The sequence below is a fragment of the Eucyclogobius newberryi genome, unplaced genomic scaffold, assembly GCF_026437365.1.
Source record: "Eucyclogobius newberryi isolate DKJ021-1_F unplaced genomic scaffold, fEucNew1.0.hap1 SCAF_16, whole genome shotgun sequence".
NCBI classification, from domain to species: Eukaryota; Metazoa; Chordata; class Actinopteri; order Gobiiformes; family Gobiidae; genus Eucyclogobius; species Eucyclogobius newberryi.
The window spans coordinates 4,877,219-4,904,495 of NW_027315790.1; the positions used below are offsets into that span (position 1 = coordinate 4,877,219).

The 27,277-nt window shown below is 43.0% G+C and overlaps 1 protein-coding gene across 1 annotated transcript in view; it reads left to right on the forward strand.

The window, feature by feature from the left end:
- thsd7aa (thrombospondin, type I, domain containing 7Aa) overlaps positions 1-27,277 on the forward strand; it is a 229,931-nt gene that overhangs the window by 150,296 nt on the left and 52,358 nt on the right. The window contains exons 8-18 of the mRNA XM_072448417.1: positions 158-273; positions 2,435-2,567; positions 6,716-6,819; positions 12,369-12,563; positions 14,643-14,909; positions 20,002-20,180; positions 20,493-20,632; positions 21,940-22,093; positions 23,856-23,997; positions 24,572-24,687; positions 25,352-25,469. Of these exons, the coding sequence (XP_072304518.1) occupies positions 158-273; positions 2,435-2,567; positions 6,716-6,819; positions 12,369-12,563; positions 14,643-14,909; positions 20,002-20,180; positions 20,493-20,632; positions 21,940-22,093; positions 23,856-23,997; positions 24,572-24,687; positions 25,352-25,469 (1,664 nt within the window). The remainder of the gene's footprint in view (positions 1-157; positions 274-2,434; positions 2,568-6,715; positions 6,820-12,368; positions 12,564-14,642; positions 14,910-20,001; positions 20,181-20,492; positions 20,633-21,939; positions 22,094-23,855; positions 23,998-24,571; positions 24,688-25,351; positions 25,470-27,277) is intronic.

Below are 27,277 nucleotides of genomic sequence, written 5' to 3' on the forward strand. Positions count from 1 at the left end.
TTCCTCTCATCACTCCACACAGTCTGCCAGTTGGGGGGACCGCCTCGGACCTTCAAAGCCTGCTCACCGCATGCTTTTCCTGGCTCTGATCCATCCCGCTTCTACTCAGCCCCAGCGTACATCTCTCTAACCATGTCTATGATATCTTCTCTTTCAGGTGTCCGGAGAGCTTGCGGCCTGACACGGTGCGCCCCTGCCTGCTGCCCTGTAAGCGGGACTGCATGGTGACGCCCTACAGCGACTGGAGCCCCTGCCCGTCAGCGTGTCAGACAGGTAACAGAGTGCGCCACAGCGTACGGGGTCAAGCAAGGGACAGACTTCAACAGCACTGTCAGGGGAGGAGCACATGAAAGGAGCAAGTATGCTAATTTACCCTGACAATTAACATCAAGGTAGCAATCACTTAATTTACCCACGCGTGCCATTGGGGCCTAGTACAATTTTAATTATTCAAAATGCACGTAGTACGAGGTGAGGTGTCTTGATTTGAATCTCAAAGAACCCAATATCAAACAAACAGGTAAATGTTAGACATGTGTTTGGACGCAGTGTCTTTTATTTGCACTGCGTAGAGCAAATAACTTCATTGCATGTCTGAAAATCAAATGCTCAGTGTAAATGAGATGTTGCTTATCTATGTTTGCCAATAGCAATTATAGCTATAAAGTTTTAGTGCTAATGCTAAATTGCTAGACACTCTTGGACGTCCCTCGGCCCCTCCTCGTACCTATTCGGTTCCTTAACCTGCTGTAGACGGGGACGAGGATAATTTGGTTGTTTAGCAAACAACTAGCATTTAAACAAGACAAGAGCAACGACTACTATGACATGATGAGGTATTTCACTATTGTAGCTAAGCTCTTAAACAGTTCAACAAGATGCAGTTAAATGATCCTCAAGAGAAATTGTATATAAAAACAACTCTTAGGCTCTTAACTCAATAGTCTTAATAAAGCATGAACAAATACTTTTTTCCTAATTAACAAAGAAGTAAGAATTAAAGGGTTCGAAGTTAGGGTATTAATAGACATCATTGATAAACTATTTGTAGTTATAAACTCATCACTATGAATAATTAGGATGAGGAATATGTTTGGACCGCTGCAAACCGTTTAAAATGAACTTATTCTTGTTGTTGTCTTCTGGTACAGCGTCTTTTAAATATAATATACTATTGTGGCAATAGCTCAGTTGGTAAAGATGCTCGACTGTTCTATTCTAAAGTTACACACTGTGAACATTGTGAGAAAGAGAATCCCTCTTTAAACAGAAATGAAGATTTAAGGTCCAACCTACCGGTCATATATGATAGTGTTTTGAAGCCATGGGGCGGGAGATGCCTGGGACATTCTGATGCAATCAGGTACTCAGTGATGAGGAAGCGACAGTCAGAGGAGGTTCCACCCGGTGCTTAGAATAGAATATAAATCAGTTCTCAGACTCGATCTGCAGATTGAAGATGACTCTCTGGAAGTCAAAACGTCTTGTTTTTCTAAAAACAGTGTACAGATGACTACAACTGAATCTTTTTCTACAACTTTACCGTGGTAATTTAAATATTCAGTTCAAACCCAGCATAACAGACGTTTTATGTAGGATAACGATGGTGTCATATGATGACATATTATGCTAGATATAATATATTTTTTGCAGCCCTAGGAATGCAGCCATGTGTCTTTTAGGTTGTCTTCTTTACTGACAAGCCTCCTCATGACAGACGTGGACAGCTCATCACTTCATGTCTACATTCATATGTCAAACTAAGAAATTGCACTAGGCTGCATCTGCCTGCTGCTACCTGTTAGCTAATATTCATGCACAACAATATAATGGGCTTCTTTCTCCAGTCAATAGACTCTACCCCCTGTGGAGTCATATTGAATTCTATAGAGCTGTACAGGAATCCTGTTGGAGTTGCCTTGAAGCAGTCATTATCGGTATGGACGCATTAGCCTGGGTCATTGCGTTTCATTGACCTGTGAGGTTGAATGTAACAGAGAAGATACAGTATTAGTGGATAATGTTATGTTTGAAATGTTATCGTAATAGTAAGTATTTGGACCTTGAAGTAGTGTAGACTGTAATACTGTCATTGTGTCTTTGTGCACAAGTGTGTCTGTTTGGGGATGCTCAGAGTGAAACAAATAAACTGTGCACTTGATATTGAAGCAAATTTGAGTGTCTAGAACGTAATTAGATTAGAGAGTAACTGGGAAATGTATAGGTTTGCAGAAATGTGTATGCATCCAAAAGTACAGTTTACAGTACATCCATTGCATCAACTATCTATCTTTATTCCCAAAAATCAACACGTAGTATTATATACGTTTCTGGCAGTGCATATGGTTACAACTTGTAAACAAGGATTTAAGCATTTTGCAGAAGTTACACAGTGATGCTTTAAGTGTAACAGTGTTTTTCTCTTGTTTTGCAGGTGGTAACGTGAAGAGGAAACAGTCTCGGAAGCGTTTGGTGATCCAGCATCCTGCGAACGGAGGCCAGGACTGTCCCGAGCTGTTAACCCAGGAGAGAGAGTGCGACGCCCCCTCTGTCTGCCAGGGATACAGGTAAATCACAAGGAAAGAGAAGAGGCCATGACTGAGTGGCTGATATTTAAGTCAATGATCTGAAAGCATACATTACTTCATATCTGTGAGGCGTTCCCTAACCAGGACTCGTGCAAGAGCTCCAACTAGTGTCAGCAGAGGGAATTATATTGGGGTAATAAAAAAAGCAAGCATTCATCCGCCCTGCTGATGTAAGCATGCAAATACAATGAACACGATTTGATGGCAGAAATGCTCAGAAAGTGTCTGGCCATGATTTATGGAAAACACAGCATGAGATCTCGGAGCGCTACCTGCGGTGTTACAAGTCTGGGAAATATGGAACCAAGTGTTTTCTGAGGCTAAAAAGGAGAGGACTTACTAAACATCGAACAAGTGGAAATGACGCTAAATACAACTCCTGGTATGTTTTTGACGAGGGCAGAGTGTTAAAATGTGTTAAAGCTCAAAAAGTAAATTTAGCATAAAATGATTGAATTAGCCCTGCGACGGGTTGGCCACTGTCCAGGCTGTACCCCGCCTAAGGCCCAAAGTCACTGGGATAGGCTCCAGTCACCCGCGACCCCGGAAGGGAACAAGCGGTAGAAAATGGACGGATGAATTAATTAATTAATTGAGTAAATTTAGCATAATATGAATGAATTTATTAATTGAACACTCATTATCGATATTCTGTATCTTAGTCATTTGAACAAATTTACATAAGCCCTTTTAGTTGTGTTGAATCTGTAAAACTACTTGTAGTGTCCATAAAAACAAAGTAAAAAAACTGGATTATTCTGGGCGGTTTGTTGTCAAGTGCCTCATTGACTTGTGTGAAGTGTGAGTTACGTGGGCAGACCTGTGCATCTGCTGTGAATCAATAGTGAGTTATTTCTGATTACAAGTGCAAATAGAGACAGAAAACGCACCGCCTTTCTTGGATTGGATTTGTATTGAAAGGGTAAGAGATGGTGTCAGGCAAGATGAATTCATATGATCTGACAACACACAGAGAGTTATAAAGGACTCTTAGAAGGATATTTACTTTGTCCTCCTATACTTACAGTCGTTTTAATACTGCCAACATTTAATCTTGACTTGAGCGGTCACATTCAAAAAATAAACTATTTTGAGTTGATCCACAGCTCTTTTTTAGCTTTAGTTTTTCCAAAAGTGTTCCATGTACTAACCTGGTAGAAGACTGATAATATAAGTCATAGATAACTACACTTTATCAATCCAATGATGATGATAAAATTATATTTTATTGTTTTCATTGCTGGTTAGGCCACAGTTATTTTATTACTTGGTTTACGGATCCGCCGCACTTAGATGATTGATTTCTACAATATCAATAACATAAATTATTATCAATTGTTTTTAATAAAGTACCGCCGACAACGCAAAATAGCATTAAATGAAATATAAAAAGCGGTATTAAGTCAAAAGATAAGAGCGCGTGAAGCAATTTTTCGTCAAAATCCTGCGTGAGTCTGCGCGCGGCCCTGGGAGAGCATGAGATACGCGCCAGCCCGTTTCCTTGTCTGCTAAGCGCAGCGCTGACTCCTTTATATCGCAAATACACATTTTAAACCCGTTTACCACATTTTCTCCAGCGTGTTTTGCCGTGACTAGGGCTGCACACTTAGAAGTGTCTGTTCTACCGATGCAAAACACGCTAAATCTACTGTTCCACTCACCTGCGCGTCGCGTCTCCCCCCCTCCTCCCGTTTTGGGTAAACCAGGAAGAAAAAATATTTTGAAATTGAAATTATATTTATATTTCGCCCGCCTGTTCAATATATTTCATTTAAAAATCCGTAAACCAAGTAATAAAATAACTGCGGCCTAAAATAAAATAAAATTGTGAAGCCCTGCGATTTTTAGCTTTTCAAAAAATAAATTGAGTTGAAAATGGACTGAACAAACTCGGTTCAAGACATCCATGGTGTGACGGTGAATGGTGTATCTACTGACAGCTCCAGTGAGTGCGCATTCGAGCGGTATGGAATTAGCCTTGTCCCGACCCGCTGTGACGTAATGTCAGGGGAGATGCACGGAGCTAGCACTTGACGCTAGTAGCACATAAACTAGCACCAGTTCACACAAAAAAGGATTGTAGTCCCACTTGACACATGTATTCCCTGCAGTGGGACATAGTAGTCTTTGATATCTCCCTCGCACTGACAAAATACGGCCCGCTCTGCCGAATGTGTGCATAATTTATACACATATCATGTTTCATTTCATTCATGTGGTGACCAAAGGATGTCTGCGTGTCCATGGAGAAATCCTTTTTCTATTGGGTTCATTTAGGTGTGTAATGAAGCTGAGGTGTAAATTCAATCAGGAGGTCCTTGGTGTGTTTACCGCTCTCCTTATTTAGCCAACGTGCCATTCTCAATCGATCCCAATTTCACTAGTCTGGTTGCTAGTTTGCTATTACGCGTTTTACTGTTGTATGGTCTGCTCCTACAGTCATTTAAAGGGCCTTTCCTTTTGCCACTTTGCACTACTTGACCTGATGTGATACAGCTTTACCTCACTTTTACTTTTCATTTCATTTTACTTCCATCTGGTACCACGCTTTTTCATTTCCAAAACAAAGCTAGCATGTAGGCTACAAAAAGTGATATAAACAGACAGCTGGCCCCTGATTTAGTTACAATATACTATACCCCTCTGAAATCTGCACGGCAAATGTGAGTTCATATTTAAAAGCTTATAATATTGCATAGTGTGGCTGAAAGCGACTGTTTTCACTGAACCTAGACCTCTAGCATTAGCAACTGTTAGCTTGTCTTATAACTTCATGAACCAGCAGCTTGTTTCCTCTGGTCTTTGGCTGTACTGTGCTGTACTGTGCTGTACTGTACTGTACTGTGCTGTACTGTACTGTACTGTGCTGTACTGTACTGTGCTGTACTGTGCTGTACTGTGCTGTACTGTACTGTGCTGTACTGTGCTGTACTGTGCTGTGCTGTACTGTACTGTGCTGTACTGTGCTGTGCTGTACTGTACTGTACTGTGCTGTACTGTACTGTGCTGTGCTGTACTGTACTGTACTGTGCTGTGCTGTACTGTACTGTACTGTGCTGTACTGTACTGTACTGTGCTGTACTGTGCTGTACTGTGCTGTGCTGTACTGTACTGTACTGTGCTGTACTGTACTGTGCTGTACTGTACTGTGCTGTGCTGTACTGTGCTGTGCTGTGCTGTACTGTACTGTGCTGTACTGTGCTGTACTGTACTGTACTGTGCTGTACTGTACTGTACTGTGCTGTACTGTACTGTACTGTGCTGTACTGTGCTGTACTGTACTGTGCTGTGCTGTACTGTACTGTACTGTGCTGTACTGTGCTGTACTGTACTGTGCTGTGCTGTACTGTACTGTACTGTGCTGTACTGTGCTGTGCTGTACTGTGCTGTGCTGTACTGTACTGTACTGTACTGTGCTGTGCTGTACTGTGCTGTACTGTACTGTGCTGTACTGTACTGTGCTGTACTGTGCTGTACTGTGCTGTACTGTACTGTGCTGTGCTGTGCTGTACTGTACTGTACTGTACTGTACTGTGCTGTACTGTACTGTACTGTGCTGTACTGTACTGTGCTGTACTGTGCTGTGCTGTGCTGTACTGTGCTGTGCTGTACTGTACTGTGCTGTACTGTGCTGTGCTGTACTGTACTGTACTGTGCTGTACTGTACTGTACTGTGCTGTGCTGTACTGTACTGTGCTGTGCTGTACTGTACTGTGCTGTGCTGTACTGTACTGTGCTGTGCTGTACTGTACTGTGCTGTGCTGTGCTGTGCTGTGCTGTGCTGTGCTGTGCTGTGCTGTGCTGTGCTGTGCTGTGCTGTACTGTACTGTACTGTGCTGTACTGTGCTGTGCTGTACTGTGCTGTACTGTGCTGTACTGTACTGTACTGTACTGTACTGTATTACTGTGCTGTGCTGTGCTGTGCTGTGCTGTGCTGTGCTGCGCTGCAGCGCTGCACTGCACTGCACTGCACTGCACTGCACTTTACTGTACTGTACTGTACTGTACTGTGCTGTACTGTACTGTACTGTACTGTATTGTACTCCTACTTTCTGTCACCTGTTTGTCACCGTCAGCCAACCAAACGTTTGTTCACATGAATGCACTTTCTCTCCCTCCTTTTCCAGATGGAAGACCCACAAGTGGCGCAGATGCCAGCTGGTGCCCTGGACAGTTCGACAGGACAGCCCTGGAGCGCAGGAGACGTGTGGGCCTGGTCTGCAAGTGAGAGGTAAGCCGAATGTCCGCCCTAGTCCCTATCCTCCCATTCACTACATAGACCTGCACTATTTAGCAGACTATAGAGGCAAAGCAGATTTATTTCTAGAGCACAACGCGGACACAAGGCAATTCAAAGTGCTTCACAAAACGCCACATAGAAGGTGGAGGCGTCGGCGAGAGAGTCGTCGTAAAAGATACATACGCTCAGCACGGACGTGTGCAGACGCAGATAGCGTGTTGATATGGGAAAGAATCAAGCTAAAAGTGATGCGTCCATCCCGGAGACATCTGTCATGCTGCAATGTCAAATAAATATGGGAAAGAGTGTCTGGAATGCTATGTGTGTGGTCTGTAATTTCAATGCATTTTCTTCCTGTTGTGAAGCACTGAATTGCCTTGTGTATGAAATGTGCTCTACAAATAAACTTGCATTGCCTTCACGCAACAGGAAAAATATGCATTAAAATCACAAAACAGATAAATACATAATAATAATAATAACTTTTATTTATATAGCGCTTTTCAGTGACCCAGAGACGCTGAACATATATAAAAAAGGGGGGGGGGGGTATTTACAGACAGGGGGGGACAACACGTACAGTACACATTAATATACAGATAAAATGAACAAGACAGAAGAAGTAGAAAGAAAAAGATGGGGATGTAACAGGGGGTAGAAGAGTAGGCAATGGGGTAGAGGAGGCTAGGGGTAGGGGAGGTCATAGGCTTGGGTGAAGAAGTATGTTTTTAGGCGGGATTTGAATGTTGTGAGTGAGGGAGAGTGGGACATGGGGGGAGGGAGTTCCAGAGTCGGGGTGCTGTTCGGGAGAATGCTCTGTCGCCAAAGGTTTTGAGTCGGGATGTTGGTGCAGCCAGGGTGAGAGAGGAGGAGGAGCGGAGAGCTCGGGAGGGGCGGTGGGGGAGGGGCGGAGGGCTCGGGAGGGGCGGTGGGGGAGGGGCGGAGGGCTCGGGAGGGGCGGTGGGGGATGAGGAGGTCAGACAGGTAGGGGGGGGCAAGGTGGTGAAGAGCTTTGAAGGTGAGGAGGAGTATTTTAAAGTTTATGCGCTGCTTGATGGGGAGCCAGTGGAGAGAGCGGAGAACGGGAGTGATGTGATCACGGGACCGGGTGTGGGTGAGGAGGAGGGTGTGGGTGAGGAGGAGGGTGTGGGTGAAGAGGGTGTGGGTGAGGAGGAGGGTGTGGGTGAGGAGGGTGTGGGTGAGGAGGCGGGCAGCGGAGTTTTGGACCATTTGGAGTCTATGGAGGGAATGGGAGGAGATGCCAGTGAGGAGGGAGTTGCAGTAGTGGAGGCGGGAGGAGATGAAGGCGTGGACGAGGGATTCAGCCGCGGGGAGGGTGAGGCAGTGTCGGATTTTGGCGATGCGGCGGAGGTGGAAGTATGAGGTCTTGACGATGTGGCTGACATGGGGAGTGAAGGAGAGGGTGGGGTCCATGATGACACCGAGATTGCGTACCAGGGTAGAGGGGGTGATGGTCGAGGTGTCGATGCTGAGTGAAAAGGGACCAGTTTTATTGAGAGTGGATTTGGTGCCAATGAGGAGGAGCTCTGTTTTGTCACTGTTCAGTTTGAGGAAGTTGAGAGTGAGCCATGATTTTATTGTAGAGATGCAGGTTTGGATGTAGCTGAGGGGAGGGTTTTGGGTGGAGTTGGTGGTGAGATATATCTGGGTGTCGTCAGCGTAGCAGTGAAAGTCCAGGTTGAGTTGGCGGAGGATGTGACCAAGGGGGAAGATGTAGCAGATGAAGAGGAGGGGGCCGAGGACTGAGCCCTGGGGGACCCCCTGCGTTACTGGGGAGAGGGTGGATGAGTGACCGGAGAGGGAAATGAACTCTTGCCTGTTGGTGAGGTAGGATGTGAGCCAGTCAAGTGCAGAGCCCTCAACACCCAGTTGGCGCAGCCTTTGTAGGAGGATGGAATGGTTTATAGTGTCAAAGGCTGCGCTGAGGTCTAGTAGTAACAGGATGTTGAGGGCCCCGGAGTCTGCAGAGGTGAGGAGATCGTTGAGTACTTTGACCAGGGCTGTTTCAGTGCTGTGAAGTGGGCGGAAGCCAGATTGGAGGGGTTCATAGAGGTTGTTTGACTGGAGGTGGGTGTGAAGTTGGGCGGCGACGATGCGTTCCAGCGTTTTTGAGAGGAACGGCAGGTTGGAGATGGGGCGGTAGTGAAAGAGAAGAATGCAAATATAATTCTTTCAGTCAGATGCACAGCAAAACAAAACTGTTTTTAGCTTTAGATTTGAACATTGCCAGAGTAGAACTGGTCTCACATGTTCCAGATTTTAGCTGCATAAAACTGAAACAGATTCTCCATGTTTAGTCCTGACTCTGGCAGATTAGAGATGGGCCGGTGATTGCGCAGTACTTTGGAATCAAGACTGCTTTTCTTTGGCAGAGGCACTCAATCACAGAGCGATTCAGACACTCGGATCACTACTTTCTCCTCACCGCGGATCATGTGACATCTGGTGAAAAAGAAAGTCAGCAAAACCCATAAAAATGGATTTCTGTAATAAATATTGGTCAAATCCATCTGAATACATACTTATGGGCGAATCATACAAGTTTAATCCCCCTCTGTGCGTGTGTGAGATTGAGTTTGTGGTACTGCAGCATCTGGGCCACAAAGAAATCTCCCATGGAATGTCAATGCAGAAACAAACTGTTTGGCTGACAGCGCACTTACATCTTCCACAAAGGTCGGATTGTGATGAGATTCCTCCTCATTTTCCCAAAACAATTTAGATTTAGCGTCGTGCTCAGTCTGTGCTTTTTTTTAGCTCTTCTCTCTCCGCACTGCCCCCACTCTAGTCAACATCGCGCTGATTGGTCAGGGCTGATCACACGGTGGGAGGTGCTAGCCCACATTCAGGAAGTAATGCAGAAGAAAAAAATGTCTGGCATCAATGAGCAAAGGCCAAAGAGACATCTTGGATTTGTCTTCCAGATCTTATTATAGTTCTATGCTCAGGCTAAGTTAAGCAGCTAACACTAGCAACTTTACTTCTTCTTCACTTCCTCTTACTGAAGAATCTACTTGGCTGAATGGCAAAACGTATTAACTCTTTAAAGAATTGTGTCCAGTTGACTGAACGAGGTTTTGAAGGTGCTATGTGAAAATAATGCAGTTGTTTTCGTTCCAAAAAACACATTTAACTTAGCTATTAGAGGTCTTATGGTTGTTCTACATGAGTCCGTAGGTACTTGGGGCCCACTGCAGTGATTTCCCAGTCCTGGTCATTACAGCCTATAGTCGCCACATGCAGCTCATGATGCAATTGCAATAATGAGTCTTCTGTTCCTCCTTTGTCCTCAGCTGGATCATTAAGAAGCATTACCTGTAACTCTATCCCCCACGCTCACAGACAATCCAATACAAGACTCTTACCAGGCCATGCCCACTCGATACAGGCTCAATACAAGGCTGTGGATGCAGTATTCATTTAGACATTACCAAGACCACTTCCTGTTAAAGATGCTGGGGCAGAAATGTGGTACAAGAAGTGACGTCATAGGGGAAGCTTTTTTACAGCGTCTCGTGTAGTGTTAACATAATACTATATAATAATATGTCGTTGACTAAACAATTTCTTGTGGATTAAAGCATGCCCTGTGCATACACTAAATCTCACTATTTAATATCTATGATCTGAATGATAAACTGAGTTCAGAGGTTTCAAGACTTGCAGTAGAATGCATGTAAATAATATATATCATCACAATAATGAATACACTTTTTATTTCTAAAGAAGAATGACAATCTGGCTTTAAGATTATTTGTCAGCTCTTGTATGTGTTTGTTGAAGGAGAATTTATCATCATCCAGATGCCCAAGTATTTGTAATAGGGTACTCAATCACATTGCCATCAAGAGTGTTTTTTGTTATTTTGAATCACCTGTCCACAAGAAGGTGCCTTAGCATCCAGAATCACATTCTCTGCAGACTAGTGGATGCTACTGTGTTTTAGATTGTGGCCAATTGAGTTTATGTAGATTGTAAATAGAAGTGGTCCAGGGACGGACCCTTGAGGAACACCTTTGTTAAAATAACAAGATTCAGATTGAAAGCCATCAGCAGAAACTGCTTGAATTCTATTTGGGCGGTAATCTTGAAACCACTTTTAGAATTTGTAATGAACCCAAAAGCATCCAGACGATCAACAAAAACAGCATTCCTCATGATTGTCCAATGCAACAGCAATATCATTTATAACTTTGGTGTCAGTTGAATATTTGGTTAAGAAAGCACACACCTTGTTACTTAGTAGATTCTCCAAGAGGTTTGCTAGGACAGTTTTGGGATTGGATGGAGATATTAATGATAATCTCATTCAGATGTGTGCAGCCGTCCAAAACAAAAGCTTACTTAGCATTCTCAAACAGTGTTAACATTGTATTAATCCTGGTTCACCAAGTTCACGCCACTAAACAAGCTAATTATTTGAACGCACTTCTCGTCCATCTACTTCATTTTACTGCTGTGCGCTGCTAATTAACACTTGACACAGAGTATAGTTGGTTTGTACATTCTCTTTTAGCCCCACTCATTAAATGCAGCTCTTTACAATCACACAATGCAAATTAAATGCATGAGTGACATTACATTCTATCGCAAATGTACACAGTCTTGCAAATTATGTTGGGAATTATATTCATTCATCTTTTCCATTCATCAGTTTTGCTCAAAATAAAGCAACGGCTGAAAGGAACTATGAGCTTGTTAAACCACTAACAAAAAATAAAATTAATAGATTAAAAAAATAAAAAATAACAGCAACTAATCAACACTTCTGACAGGGCCCTTATTCTGTAAATACATAAACCAATTATTAACATATCTGCTTATAAACATGAATGATATTTAAAAGGACTTCACAATGAGTTTCTGACGACTCTAAGAAACTGCCGAGTGCCCACTTCTTTTTCTATTCTGGATTTGTTTTCCTCTCCTTAAACTAAAGTGTAGTTTATGCATTTTGTGTGATGTGTGAAAATTGGAACAAAGCGTTTCTGCTGAAGCACTTTCATGATCAATTTTCTCTTTTCAATTGCACAGATAATTGGTTAGAAAACTCATTATCAAGTTAATTACTTTTGCTTTGTGTAAAGTGCAAAAGCTCATAGCGGTTTTATTTTTCTGTATTTTTCTTAAACTAGGTGCATTTTAGTCTGTCTTCTGCTGGATATGAACAAATAGAACCTTTTAAACTCTCTTCATAAGTAATAATGAAGCGTGCACGGTGACCTTGCTGCTAGTTTGACATTTCAAAATATTCCCTGCATGCTGAAATACTCGAGGTATTGAAATACTCGAGGTATTTCAGTATCTTTTACAGCCACTGCACCTGTACTTACCTGGCCCATGTTTGGGGACGGAAGCTAAAGCCCAAATCAACCAAAACGAACATGGCCACACTAACGAACGCACACATCTGCTTTTGTTCTTTTGTGATGGGAAATATGCTTTTTCTCTCACTTCAAACTCCACTTTGGTCCGATTTCCTTCACGCTAACCCCGTCTCGCTCTTGTCCCCCCTCCAGCCGTGTCGTGTCGTAAGCAGGACGGTGGTCAGGCGGACGTGGAGGCCTGCCTGAAGCACTCCAGTCCCATGTCCGCCCTGACCCAGCCGTGCCAGGTGCCCTGCCAGGACGACTGTCAGCTCAGTGCCTGGTCCAAGTTCTCCTCCTGCTCGGCCGACTGCGTGGGGGTCCGCACGCGCAAGAGGATGCTCGTCGGTGAGTGACTGTGTGAAGCGTGTGAAACTGGTTCACTTTAGTGCGGATCGGTCTCCAATGTCCTAAGTGACCCGGCCCAGCCTGTTTCATGGGTCCAAAGTGGGCCGTGAGAGGTCGAGCTTCAAATGCTTTGGCTCTCGGGACGCTTTAGCGCAGGAGTGTCCAAACCTTTTTCACTGAGGGCCACATTTGGAAACTTATATGGAGCAGAGGGCCACAAACAACCCGACAATGTTGAATTTGAAAGTGAATACTACTACAACTAAAAAATGTTGCATTTGGCATTGTTCGATGAGCATCCAAAACTTTTAACAATACTTGGGACATTAATAATAGGTTGTTATCACATGAAAATGCTCGAATGTTTCCAATTTCACAGTAAAAATAACTACTTTTTGTTGTTTGGACCAACTTAGCGGGAAGCCAACAAAAATTGGTCTGCGGGCCGCATTTGGCCCTCGGGCCGTAGTTTGGACATGCCTGCTTTAGCGCAACATCATTGGACAAAAGAGAGAACAAAGCTGTAAAAAATATAAACTGAAAATACTAAAATACATAAATTATAATTTCTCACCAAAACACTGAGTTGATCTTGTGCTAAACCGCTGTATTTCCACTGCTAATGTATATGTTGAGACTACACGCTTAGTCAAACTGAATTAATTTTAATTGTGTCTTTGTTGAATGCTTGTTGTTGTTCTTAATGCGATGAGTTCAAGACAAATTTCCTCCCGGGAACATTACATTTTATTCTTATTTTACCTTAAACAAAGCTAGCGAAGCACATTAGCAGCAGCTGTTTCCCATTTATCGACGCACGACACTCGTTTCCAAAAAGATTACATTTGTAGTGCATAATACATCTAACATCTGCCGTTCCAGAGATGCTAAAATGCGGCTCACAGGTGCAGAGGACCGGCTAAAGCCCAATCCAGACAAGAAGAAGGACTGAATTAGAACTAATGGACTAATGCAAAGTCCTAAAGACGGACTGATCCAGGACTAAACAAGGATTACATCAGAACTGAAACCAGACTACACTAGGATAAGAAATGGACCTATCTAAGGCTAAACCAGGAACTGCCAAACCAACACAAACCTTGTCTGAAAGAGGACATAACTAGTTTCCCTGGTTTACTAAACCTGTTTTAAGTTCTAAACCAGCTCTAAACTAGGACTAAGTCATACAAATCAGATAAAACCATATCTAGACCAGGACTCCACCAGGTCAGGAGCAGATTTAAACCAAGACGTAAATATAGATCGCTGTCAGGGTGGAAACAATAGTGTGCTTGTCAGGTTTGTGATTTGACTTTTGAGATTCCATTTAGTCCCATAAAAAACAATAATAAAACAATAAGAGAACATCATAAAAAACAAAGACTATTTAATGGCTTCTCTAAATTCCGTTTGGCATCTGTGTGTGCTCACAAATCAATTCTACTACAACATATTGATCGTGTATGCGTGCTCATATTTTAGTGTAGAGAAGTTGTTCCGAGTTGTGACTCCAGTGTACACATGTCAATACTATCGAGCAAATATGGAAGAACAGAGACTTTAATGGAATATTTTGTTTTTTATTTCACATTTGTCCAGAATGTTCATGTTCATAGATACATTTGTTGAAGTATCTTTATTTATGGGAGCTTAAATGAAGGCAAACGTATGAATGTAATGTTTGGACTTGGGGTTATGGCAGGGCCGTGTCAAGCTTTTTGGGGGCCTCATGCAAGATGATATTCGGGGGCAAATCGTAACATGGAAATGCACCAGATAAATAATTTGGCACCAGCCAAAAAATGCACAATAGAAAAGAAAAAAAAAACATTTATTAGTTTGTACTGGAGTATGAAATAAGGTTGCAGTGTGAAAATAACAAATAATATCACATATAAGTCGCTCCGGAGTATAAGTATAAGTTATGTGCGCTTTTTCCTGCTGCGTGCATAGTCAGTACAAACAGAAGCTTGACCCGGCCCTGCATCTGAACTCTACTCTAAATGAAAATACATACAATGTTAAATCTCTGCCTTTTCCAACTATGTTTTCTTTTCTTTTGGTTCTTTTTGTCCCCAGGTAAAAGTAAGAAGCGCGAGCAGTGTAAGAACCACCAGGTGTACCCTCTGAGCGAGACGCAGTACTGCCCCTGTAACAAGTACAACGCCCAGCCCGTGGGGAACTGGTCCGACTGCATCCTGCCTGAAGGGGGCAGAGTGGAGGGCCAGCTGGGCATGAAGGTGCAGGGGGACATCCGAGAGTGCGGCCAGGGCTACCGCTACCAGGCCATGGGCTGCTACGACCAGGACAACCGCATGGTGGAGACGTCCCGCTGTAACAGTCATGGTGAGTGTGGGAGACTCCAGAAATATAGAGCTTTTTTTACTTTTTATAGTCAATTTCAATGTTTTTTTCCCCCCAAACATCCACAGGACTTAAGAAAAACAGTATTATCACTGGGTGCACAAACCCCCTGCCCACACTGCCATACACCCACCGATCCAATACAGAAAGTAAAATGTAATCTTCAGTGGCGTGCAATCAGGGCAATCAAGGCAATCAGTGATTGGCCTGTAAAATCCAAAATTACTGTGTGTCACAATTATTAATGAATTGTTCTAAAATATATCCAAATAAGCCGGTTTTCCCCTCACTCCTGCTGCTGAAGCTTGGCTGAACTCACGGTGTCTTTTAGTGGCCTCTACAGGTCGCAGGGCCTTACTGCGTGGAAGCTTGGTTCTTCTTCTCCCGCTCCTTTTCAGTTGGTGCTCTGCTCTCCTACATGTGAGTTTACAACCTGAGCAGAGATCAGCTTCTTTTAGAGCTCTGCACATGTGCTCTGCCTCAAACCCATGGATCTGTGCTCAAACCACGCTGAATAAACCTGTGTGTATTTGAAGCTAATGCTCTGTTCAAGTTTCCAATGATGTTAGTTAGAAATACAGTAATCTAACAACATAGAATGCTAATTTGTGTAATGAATTGGTTTGTGAAGTAGGCTTTTTTAATCCATTTAGCACCAGTGTAAAGTGTGAGAGTTTAGCTCAGTATGATGGTTCAAAACCCACCCTTTTTTCCCACTTTTTTTTTTCACTCCCCATAAAATTCACCAAACACCACTGAATCTTAAATATACTTATGTATAATAAAAAAAAATATTCCTTTCTCTTTATCAACTTTGAAAGTTTTATTAATAGTGCCACTGTAAGAAACAATAATTAACAAACACAATGAACTTACCTCCTGGAGACAAGCAGCTCACAGTAGAAATGCATGTTTTTCCAAAACCTGTATTTGAACCAATATCACGATGGTGGTAAGTATCATTCCATTCTGTATAACATTCTGAACTTACATAGAACTGCACATAGATCGTGTACTGCAGACTAAGCTGCTTTGTCAATTCACACCAGAGAAATCAGAGTCCCTGGAAGTCTGTGTTTCCTGTGTGAGAGGGACTTTGTGGCTGCCGTGCTTGTATTGTATGACTTTTTACTGTCTTAGTTTTAAATGGTGCACGTCAGGCCTGCTCCTGTCTAAGTTGTGCTCAAAAAGTAGCTGTTTATTGTTCTGAGGTGTATTATATTTCTCATCTTCAGCAGTGAACCTTCCATATTCAATCATGAGCCATTCCCCGAGGTCCTGGAAGCCTAGTTTTCAGATCATTTATCTTTATCTTTCTTTCTTGTGTTTCCCTCTCCGAAAAGCCTCGACATGTTCCATTAACACAGAAATATTGGCATCATTCTACATGTTGCTGTACGTTGTCTGACCGATTCCAATTCCTATGTGTGTTCTGCAGCGCCTCACTGCGACTGCCTCGGTGTGAATCCAGGGTTAGTTCACATGGTTGAGAGGATTCATGCCAGTCCTTTCATCCACGACGTACTAAAAACGTGTCTCGCCGCTCATAACCCACTCCAACTCAAACTGGCGTCCGAATGCTGCACACGCTCTAAATGATTCGACTTGTTCCTGACATTTGTAAAAAATCTGTCAATATGTTCTCCACGTTGCTCTCACCTTTCTCTTCCCCCAGTCATCAAAGCGTTCCAATTTGAACCAGCTCTGCTCCACTCCAATGCCTGAGCCGAACGGCGCCCAGATCTGTCAGGCTGGAGCGACATTAGCATTTGCCGCTATCTTTCTCTAGTCAAAGGTGGTAAAGGGAATTAAGAATCATCGCGCTGTCGTCTTCTAGTCCGGGCATCAAAAGCACTCGCAGAGGGCAATGGGAGGGTTAGTGCTTATGTGATCCACCCAAAAGCTAATTCTAACTAGTGTAACGAGGCCTAATGAGTGAGGACTTGGAATTGGATGTAGGAAAAGGGCATATAGCTTCATTTAGCCGTGATGGAGTGAGAAGTGAGGAGTAAGCGATGAGTGAGTAACGTGATTTTACCTACGAAGTCACACAAAAAAAATTTTTCAGACATTTATAGATTCAAATTCATTCAATTAATTTATCAATTTAAATAAAAAAATATATAAAGACGTTTTAAAATATTTTTATTGATATTTTTTATTATTATTTATATACTTTTTATAGTTATTATTATTAATGGCAATAAAATAATGACAAAAACATTCACACAAAACTCAACCAAAAACTAAACTGAACTAAACAACATTGGCACATGATAAAATGAAAATAAAACACAAAAATTACACCAGTATTTCACGGTGTCATGTATTTATTTTTCAAAATTAAATCATTTTATTTTTATTCCATTTTTCCTTTTCATTCTGTGGCATAGTGAATGGAGGAGATTTAAACCTTACACCACACCTGCTTGTCTCCATGGAGATGTAATTGCGAGAATGTAAAAATACTCAAGAGCACGCTTAAAGGCCAATAACGATACAAATAGCGCATACTATTTCTTTTATGGGTTTTTAAGTCCATAAATCAACGCCGGACTCGTTCTGGGCATTTCCAACGTCAAATTACGATCTCAGCTTCATTAGCGAGGCCAATATTTAGTTTAGTAATTCCCTCTGCTGCTGATGCCAGTAGATAAAAGTGTATGTTTTGCATGTTTTTTTTTAAATATTAAACTGAAAAAAATGAAATACCAACGTAAATGTACTCAATACTACTTATTTCAATCACTTATTACTTTGTTATCTTATTTAAAATTCCCTTTCTTTCCATTTTTGATGTGGAAACAGCAATATGAAAAGTCAGTTCAGGCTAATAAATACAGTATAACCATTAAATAAACAAGCACCAAGATGAAATGTGGAACCGCATTTTGTTCAACTTTTATACAGAGAATTATTCATTTTTGTTTACTATAGCAACTCCTACGCTATAACTTTAAATTGATTTGAGTTCAGTCTGTGGGGGAATGGCTCCGCCTCGACGCAGCCGTATCGCAGAGTTTGTCTTTTACAGCTTTTACCGCACAGATAAATAATGCATATACGTTACAGCAGCTAAAGACATTTCTCTGTTCAACACTGTGAATATGTAATAGGTAAAATAAAGACGTAAACAAAGCCCTCACACTCGTTTGATCCCAGTTTAGTCCTGACGCAGACTTTGTTCTCGTCCTGGTGTGAAAATTGTTTTCGTAAAAGTCACAGTAAATAATAAAAGTAATGAGTATCGCATTCTCTGTTACGCCCTCTAGTCCTGAAAATACTTCTATCTGAGAACGCTCTTTTGAATCTGACCTTGGCGTGACACATAGTAGTCTCCAGTGGTCTGCATGTCTTATTTTTAGCCCCGTGCAGTGACTTTGTCCACAAGGGCGTGGCTGTGGTCCCTTTGGAGGGGCCGTCTTCAGTGTAATGTCTCCTCCAACAGCACAGCAGTGTCCAGTGCCTTTAAAATAACAATATCCACTTCTGTAACTGTCATTATTTGTATCATACGTCATTGCTCAGTGTCTGTGCTGTACTTGTGTTGTATTTGATTCCTTTTTTTGTAAACGTTTTAATGAATACCTGTGAATTAAAATGTACGATATTTTACAATACTATTCGGCTAATTCAGGCATGTCCAAACTACGGCCCGGGGGCCAAATGCGGCCCTCAGGCCAATTTTTGTTGGCCCTCTGGCTTCCTGCTAAGTTGGTCCAAACAGATGATGTTGTTTGCATTTTGATGTTATACCAACCTAATATTCACGTTCCGAGTCTTATTGAAAGGTGTGGAGGCGCATTGAAACTATGTCAAATGCAAAATTTCCATTGATTCACTTTGTCCTTTGACAAAGTTGGGTTGTTTGTGGCCCCCTGCTCTGTGTAAGTTTCAAAATGCGGCCCTCTGTGGAAAAAAGTTTGGACACCCCTGTGCTCATTGAAGTACTTAAATATTAAAGTGTGCTATAGGTGTACTATGTATAGACAAGTTTAAAACGCTATAGTGTGGCTAGCTAATCTGCCCAGTAAAAAGGATTCAGCTCACAAACTCTTGAAGTAATCCTGATGTTATGTTTGATTGTGATTGGGCCTGAACCACCAGTGGAGCAGGGCTGGACCAATCACAGTGCAGCGTTATGGTTTAGGGCAGAAGCCAAAGGTGACGCGCCCAAAGGAATGAAACACAAAGAGAAAGATGTCTGCGCTCTCCTCTCGACTGGATTTAACAAACGTTCGATTCCTCAGATTGTTTTGCTGTTGTGAATTTCAGATATTTTTTCTGAAGGTGGTGAGTCTGTTCACGTTCTCAGTTCATTACTCAATCCAGCGACACATGTCAGTCTGGCACACGCTCAGTGCAAGAAGGTGGAGAAGCAAAACTTACACAGTGGCAAATAATAAGCAAATAATTTAATTAAATTCAATAATTCCTTACTATCTATTTGGGTTGTCAAAATGATCAAAAATCAGATACTTTTCGATACTTAAACTAGTCTCACAACTACTAAATACTAAATTGACTGAAGAATGAGTTTGAGCTACTTTAAGACCACATGGTGACATAAAGAACTTTTTTTTGTTATTGTGTAGAATGTTTTGTCTTATTATCATTTCGTCTCAAAATGAGTGTCGCGTGTCGAGCCTGTTCCTATGATCAAAAAAGAGTTTGAAATGTTAGTACTGTGACTATAAAATAATGTAATTCATCTTGCATTAACAGGCGCTTGCACACATGCTTTTTTAATGGACGCAATTAGCAAATCGCAAAGGCTGCAATTTTTTAATCACCATTATTTCCTTCATAAAGATCAAATATCCTGTATAAAATATATTCTGTATAAAAACGAGAAAAAAATTCTGAAATGCATTTTATTATTTTACTAGTTTGTCAGTTCATAGACTTATTTCAGTTTTGGTCAATTCTGCTGTTTGTTTAAAATGTGAACTTTGAACAGAATCCTATGACTAGATCACAAATCGAATCACAATCACAATACTAGTCATAAAAATCACAACTCGATCTTTTCCCTGCACATCCCGGTGGTCCTGAAGCTCTTTGTGTGCCGCAGGCTACATCGAGGAGGCGTGCATCATCCCGTGCCCCTCGGACTGTAAGCTGAGTGAGTGGTCCAACTGGTCGCGCTGCAGTAAGTCCTGCGGCAGCGGGGTCAAAGTGCGCTCCAAGTGGCTCCGCGAGAAGCCCTACAACGGGGGGAGACCCTGCCCCAAACTGGACCACGTCAACCAGGTGAGACGGGACAGGGGGAGGAGTTTGTTTTGGATAATACACCACGAAAATGAATGACTCGCTTGATATTATCAGTATATTATCAATTATAACTACAGCATTTTATCCTTGATAAAGCATGAACAAAAGACTTAAATCATAATGAACAAATAGTGTTTTAAGAATTATTCAGGCATAGTTACTACTTTATTGAGCAGTTCGGTGTCAAGAACCACTGCTCTGAATGACTTCCCTCAGAATATCCTCTTATTTCCATCTTATTTCCTTTGGCTGACACTGTTCAGCTCTAACACTGTTCGCGCTCGCCCCCAGGCCCAGGTGTACGAGGTGGTGCCCTGCCTGAGCGACTGTGGTCAGTACGTGTGGGTGTCTGAGCCCTGGAGCATCTGGAAGGTCAGCACCGTGGACCTGAAGGACAACTGTGGAGAAGGGGTCCAGACCCGGAAAGTCCGGTAAGAACACGAACACGGAAACGAGAATTGGTGTCATAATTAAGTTTCTTTCGTTTACCACGGCTGCAACAACTAATTATTGTCGGCTTTTAGAAATAATCAGATTTTGATCATTGTAATTGCTATCTAGACTATACAGACTCTAAAACACATCTAAAAAGTCCATTTAGAGAATAAAAATGTTGTAAAATATTCAAATACTATACTATATTTCAACGTTTTCAATTGTTAAAAATGTATTTAATTAAAAAATACAACAGAAATAATCGTCGTAGTCGTAGTTTAGATTTTCACTTCTGGCTGTAAAATGCAGTACTCTGTCATTAATACATGTTTCTTTTAAGAACAAAACTCTAACTCAATATGTTACCGCGCAGTAGACACGCAAAACTCCAGCCCAAAAAGTTTAACACACTTAAAAATGTTGTCAATATCACTGGAGACACGACTAATGAGGATCCAAAAAGCAGCGTCGTTCCAAACTCCCTCAGCCTCACTCCCTCTCCGCACAGCACTCCGACAGCCGCTCGTCTTTGAAACAATTGGAAAGAGAAAGAAGAATACAAAATCACAATCCGGTGACTCAGTGAAACCGCAGCCGCTGAATTCTGAATTTGAAACTGAATAATAGATTGTTCGGCAGATCTTTCCCCAGCATCGGTTCTGTGTCGTCTGTAAAAGTGTTTTCTCAGTCTAACTCTTCCTCCTGCGACACAAGACAATACAAAGTCAGATTTAACTGTTGTAACTTATGTCTTTACACGTTTTATGGAGCTTAACACATGCACAGTATGTTTTCTGGGCTCAAGTCACATTGAGAACATGTACTTTTATCACCCAATATGTATAACTTTTCCGGTTCTTGCTTTTCTTTTTATCGCAGGTATTTTAATTGCTCAAAAACATCACTTTTAAAAGGTTGCATTGCCTGCTTGTCTCCATGGAGATTAATGCCACAGTGCGTAACATCTAGGCAAAGCAATGGAACCAAATAACAAAGAGTAAAAGTTTCCTACTGCATATTCACCCAGTTTTAAGCTGTTCTGGTAAATCTGATATTGCCAAGGCTTTCAGATCGAATCAGGTTATATTTCTTTACAGACGCGCCCCCCAGTTTGAGAAGCGCTGGGCTAAAGTCTTACTTATGTACATATTGTGGTGACAGTAAGGTATGCAAAGTTAGAATATCAAGTATATTTCCAGCAGTTTGTTTTGTGTGATACTTAAATACTACCAATAATCCATTTCTGAGGGATATTAAGCATATAATAATATATAAATGAGTCCCATGTGTGGGTGTGTTGCAGGTGTATGCTGAACACTATCGACGGGCCCTTGGAGCAGGTGGAGGATTACCTGTGCGACCCCGAGGAGATGCCGCTGGGGGCCCGGAACAGCCGTCTGCCCTGCCCCGAGGACTGTGTGCTGTCCGACTGGTCCGACTGGAGCCCCTGTCCACTGGTGGGTCAGACTGGGTTAGGGTGAGGCCAGTGTCTTAGTGTCAGGCCCACTAGACCTGGATTAGACCTGGTTTAGACCTGGTTTAGCCCTGGTTTGGACCTGGATTAGACCTGGTGTAGACCTGGTTTAGACCTGGTTTGGACCTGGTTTAGACCTGGTTTAGCCCTGGTTTGGACCTGGATTAGACCTGGTGTAGACCTGGTTTAGACCTGGTTTGGACCTGGTTTAGACCTGGTTTAGCCCTGGTTTGGACCTGGATTAGACCTGGTGTAGACCTGGTTTAGACCTGGTTTGGACCTGGTTTAGACCTGGTTTAGCCCTGGTTTGGACCTGGTTTAGATCTGGTTTAGACCTGGATTAGACTTGGTTTAGACTTGGATTATACCTGGTGTAGTCCTGGTTTAGACCTGGTTTGGACCTGGTTTAGACCTGATTTAGATCTGGTTTGGACCTGATTTAGACCTGGTTTAGACCTGGTTTAGACCTGGTTTAGCCCTGGTTTAGACCTGGTTTATCCTCGATGAAGTACTGGTTTAGTCAGTACTGGGGTTTTAGTTTTCGTACAGGCTTTTTAAAACCGTCCTTATCCTCCAATAACCTTGACACTACTTCATTTATTAATTTGACTGCGATACTCGCTGTCAAAACTGTTGTCAAACACTGGAACAATAACCCAAAGAAGCGCTGCCCTTAGAATCAGAGCCGCACATGAAGGTTAGTGACTGATGCAAGCGTGTGTAATACAGGCGTTTTCAAGTCACGCTGGAGAAGACGGTGCAAATGAGGCAAAATTGCCCCCAAAATGTAATAAAAGATTTAACCAGAAGACTGATTGCAGGGACTTTAACTAAGAAATGCATTTTTCTTTCACAGATTCAAAAATCAAATCGTGGTGTGACTTAAATGAAACAAAAAGTTCTGCTTGTAATTGTTATGTTTGTTTTTATTGAGTCAAACTTTTGCCCGGCTTCATCCTTGTTTAGCCTTTGTGCTTTGGCCTTTGCAGCATTTGCTTTTAAATTGAATTAACTGTGTCAAGGTGATATATTAAAATGTAGCAAGGATGTCGTTATTGCAATTTCCCAACAAGATATCAGATATTAGCTCTTTTCGATGAATATATTCCTGAATAAGTCTAGTCTAAGCTAGTTTTAAGTTTGGTACAATTTTATAAAAGCTACACCTTAATTAGCCTAAATAAAGCATGAAAAAAGTTAAATTGTATTAGGAATGATTCTGGTTTAGTAACTACTTGATAAAAGGCTTAGGGGATTCATTACCTTCCTACCTAGAGTTGTATTTAGCTTCATTCACGCTTGATGATCCTCTCCTCCTGAGCCTCAGAGAACACTCATTTTAAATGTACCAGTTTTGTGATGTCATAGATAGAGCCCCGAGGTCTTCTGTGCTAATTTTAAGTACATAAATCATCAAATCACGTTCATTACTGCTGTGTGTCTACATTAGCATGTCGGGGGGCAAGCTAGGTGTGTTTACCCACCCTATGTAAATCCCACCGCTGCCAGTAGATGGAGCTCTAACTCAATTCCTAACGTGAGAAACACCTGACTGATAAGAAATAGTGCAGACTTTTTCTTTTTTTCTTTCTAAAACACAATATGCTTAAACAAAAGGCAGGTTTTATGGCAAGAGCTGCATCATTCTTTCTATTTCAATTCAACATATCTTAGGAGAGACTCGCTCTTTAAGATCAATATGGAATGAATTAACAATTGATGATATTTCCTGTGTATTGGTTTAGCCTTGTAACAGTAGCAGCAGCAGACAGAGAAGTGCCTTACCGCTGCGTCAGCCCGGCGAGGGCAAACAGTGCCCCCCCACCACTGAGACGGAGCCCTGCAAGCTCAACGCCAACTGCTTCCACTACTCCTACAACATCACAGGTAGGACAGGAGGACAGGTGGACACCATCGGGACAATAACGCTCTGAAGCTGCTCGCCTTTGTAAGAGGCGAGCAGCAAATGGGAAACAGAAAAACTGTAAACGTTTATTATCTTCGGACCAATTTCCCTAAAATATTGAAAGCATGTATACGTAACACAAAAAAACATTCACAAACATTAACTAATCATTGACACATGTTTAATTATCATTCAGGTTCATGTTAATCATTCTTTATTTATTTTGTCACTGATCAGGCCGCGGTTATTTTATTACTTGATTTACGGATTTTTAGATGAAATATATTGAACAGGCGGACGAAATATAAATATAATTTAAATTTCAAAATATTTTTTCTTCATAAAACATTAATATAATAAGTCACTAGAGCGTAATCTCTGATTGGTTGCTGTGTCTGCCGAAAAAAAGTTCCAACTTTTCTGTGCCGGCCGTGCCAGCGCTTACCGCGCGGTCCGCAGCATAGTTCCCATTTGGTTTATTTTGTCCCCATTTGGTTTTGTGTCTATGATATTTTGTCGCATGAACCTAACCACTGAACCTCCCGTGTGGTGCAGATTGGAGCACCTGTCAGCTGAGCGACAGGGCCGTGTGCGGGAACGGAATCAAAACCAGGATGTTGGACTGTGTGCGGAGCGACAGCAAGAGTGTGGACCTCAAGTTCTGCAAAGAGGCACGTCAAAGCACGTTCTGATCACTTATATATACATATTACACATATAATGATGTCTGACGTTTGAAAACCTGAAATGAAAGATTGAGAATTATTTGGTAGCTCAAACATCTGATTTTGTTGTTTGGCTGATTTTATTTCTTATTTTATCATTTACCTTTATCAAACCAGATAAAACCCAGTGAGATCGAAAGCTCTTTTTGAAGGACGACATGAGAGAGACTTTTGTCTTTTTTCATATACAAATTGAGCATTTTATATATACAAATTGCCAAAATTACACACATTTGGGACATAAACTTGCTCTCTTGTTGAAATAGTTGATCGATTGGACATCTTATATAGTATTTAAAAAAAACTAGATAGTGAAAATTTGTAAAAAGATTCAAATTTCACCTCATTTTTTCATTTTAAACTTAAATAAATCAGACATCTCAAAATCTTTTTGTGCTCGTTAAGTACAAGATTGTAAAGTTTGGTGTGTGTAGGTTCTACTTTAAGGGCTGTTTTTATGGGAGGAAAAATGGAAGTTCAATGTCCCATTAAAATCTATGGATACAAATGAAATAATAAAAGATTTTTTGCAGCAAATAGGTTGATTGTCTCCACGTAAAACATTATGTTGAGAGATCAAACTGACCAAAACCACTGTTTTGCGTTGCAGTTGGGTCTGGAAAGAAAGTGGGCCATGAATGCTTCCTGTGTGGTGGAGTGTCCGGTCAACTGCCAGCTGTCCGAGTGGTCCCCCTGGTCCCAGTGCACACACAAATGTGGACTGGCCGGTACGTCTCACTTTCAATTGAATAATCCTATGTTATGCTGAACTGACTTTAATTGCCATTACACATATTTAGGCCATATTCTTCCACATATTATCATAATATTATCATAATATTAGAAATGGTCCTTTTAGGGTTGTAAAATAATAATGAATACCTAAATACTCACAAAATATGGATTCATATTTCAACAAGTTATTTAAAATGCTTAAATACAAAAGACCTTTAGCTCGCACATGAACACTATCCTGTTTAAATCCGGGCTGGCTGCCATCTTCCAATGGATTTAGTTGGTTGGTCGTTGGTTGATCCAAGATGGCGCCTGTGTTCGGCCACGCCACTGCTCGACTCCTGTTATGCCGCTTATTTGTGACGATCGTTACATCGTATGCAGTTTTATCAGCCCAGACATTAGTCTGTTGTGTGTCTGCTGTGCGGGTTTATGACCGTGGCGCACTTTTCCGCATCAAAGCGACGATGGAGTCGCTTTTCGACACATGGGACAGGTACAAACAAGCCTTTCCGCCACCGCTTGTTTGTCCACCCAACTCACCTGACGTTTTGCTGCTGTCCCGAGGCCCGGGGAAGAGGAGGAAGCAGAGGAGACGAGGCACAAGGTCTGGTGCAAGTCAAGTGCAGACGAGCCTTGTGTTCGGAGCACACGAGCCTGGGCTTTGGGAGACGTGCTCGGTGCTTGCGCCTGGTCCCGCTCCTCGATATTTGCGGCTGTTCGCCGTCGCCGTCTTCGCCGCCTGCCCGTGTCATCGCGGCTGCTTTCCCGCTGCCTGCACGTGCCATCGCGACTGCTTTCCCGGAGCCTGCCCGTGTCATCGCGGCTGCTTTCCCGCTGCCTGCACGTGCCATCGCGGCTGCTTTCCCGGAGCCTGCCCGTGTCATCGCGGCTGCTTTCCCGCTGCCTGCACGTGCCATCGCGACTGCTTTCCCGGAGCCTGCCCGTGTCATCGCGGCTGCTTTCCCGCTGCCTGCACGTGCCATCGCGACTGCTTTCCCGGAGCCTGCCCGTGTCATCGCGGCTGCTTTCCCGCTGCCTGCACGTGTCATCGCGGCTGCTTTCCCGCTGCCTGCACGTGCTATCGCGACTGCTTTCCCGGAGCCTGCCCGTGTCATCGCGGCTGCTTTCCCGCTGCCTGCACGTGTCATCGCGGCTGCTTTCCCGCTGCCTGCACGTGCCATCGCGACTGCTTTCCCGGAGCCTGCCCGTGTCATCGCGGCTGCTTTCCCGCTGCCTGCACGTGTCATCGCGGCTGCTTTCCCGCTGCCTGCACGTGTCATCGCGGCTGCTTTCCCGCTGCCTGCACGTGTCATCGCGGCTGCTTTCCCGCTGCCTGCACGTGCCATCGCGACTGCTTTCCCGGAGCCTGCCCGTGTCATCGCGGCTGCTTTCCCGGAGCCTGCCCGTGTCATCGCGGCTGCTTTCCCGCTGCCTGCACGTGTCATCGCGGCTGCTTTCCCGGAGCCTGCCCGTGTCATCGCGGCTGCTTTCCCGCTGCCTGCCCGTGTCATCGCGGCTGCTTTCCCGCTGCCTGCACGTGTCATCGCGGCTGCTTTCCCGCTGCCTGCACGTGCCATCGCGGCTGCTTTCCCGCTGCCTGCCCGTGTCATCGCGGCTGCTTTCCCGGAGCCTGCACGTGTCATCGCGGCTGCTTTCCCGCTGCCTGCACGTGTCATCGCGGCTGCTTTCCCGCTGCCTGCACGTGTCATCGCGGCTGCTTTCCCGCTGCCTGCACGTGCCATCGCGGCTGCTTTCCCGGAGCCTGCCCGTGTCATCGCGGCTGCTTTCCCGGAGCCTG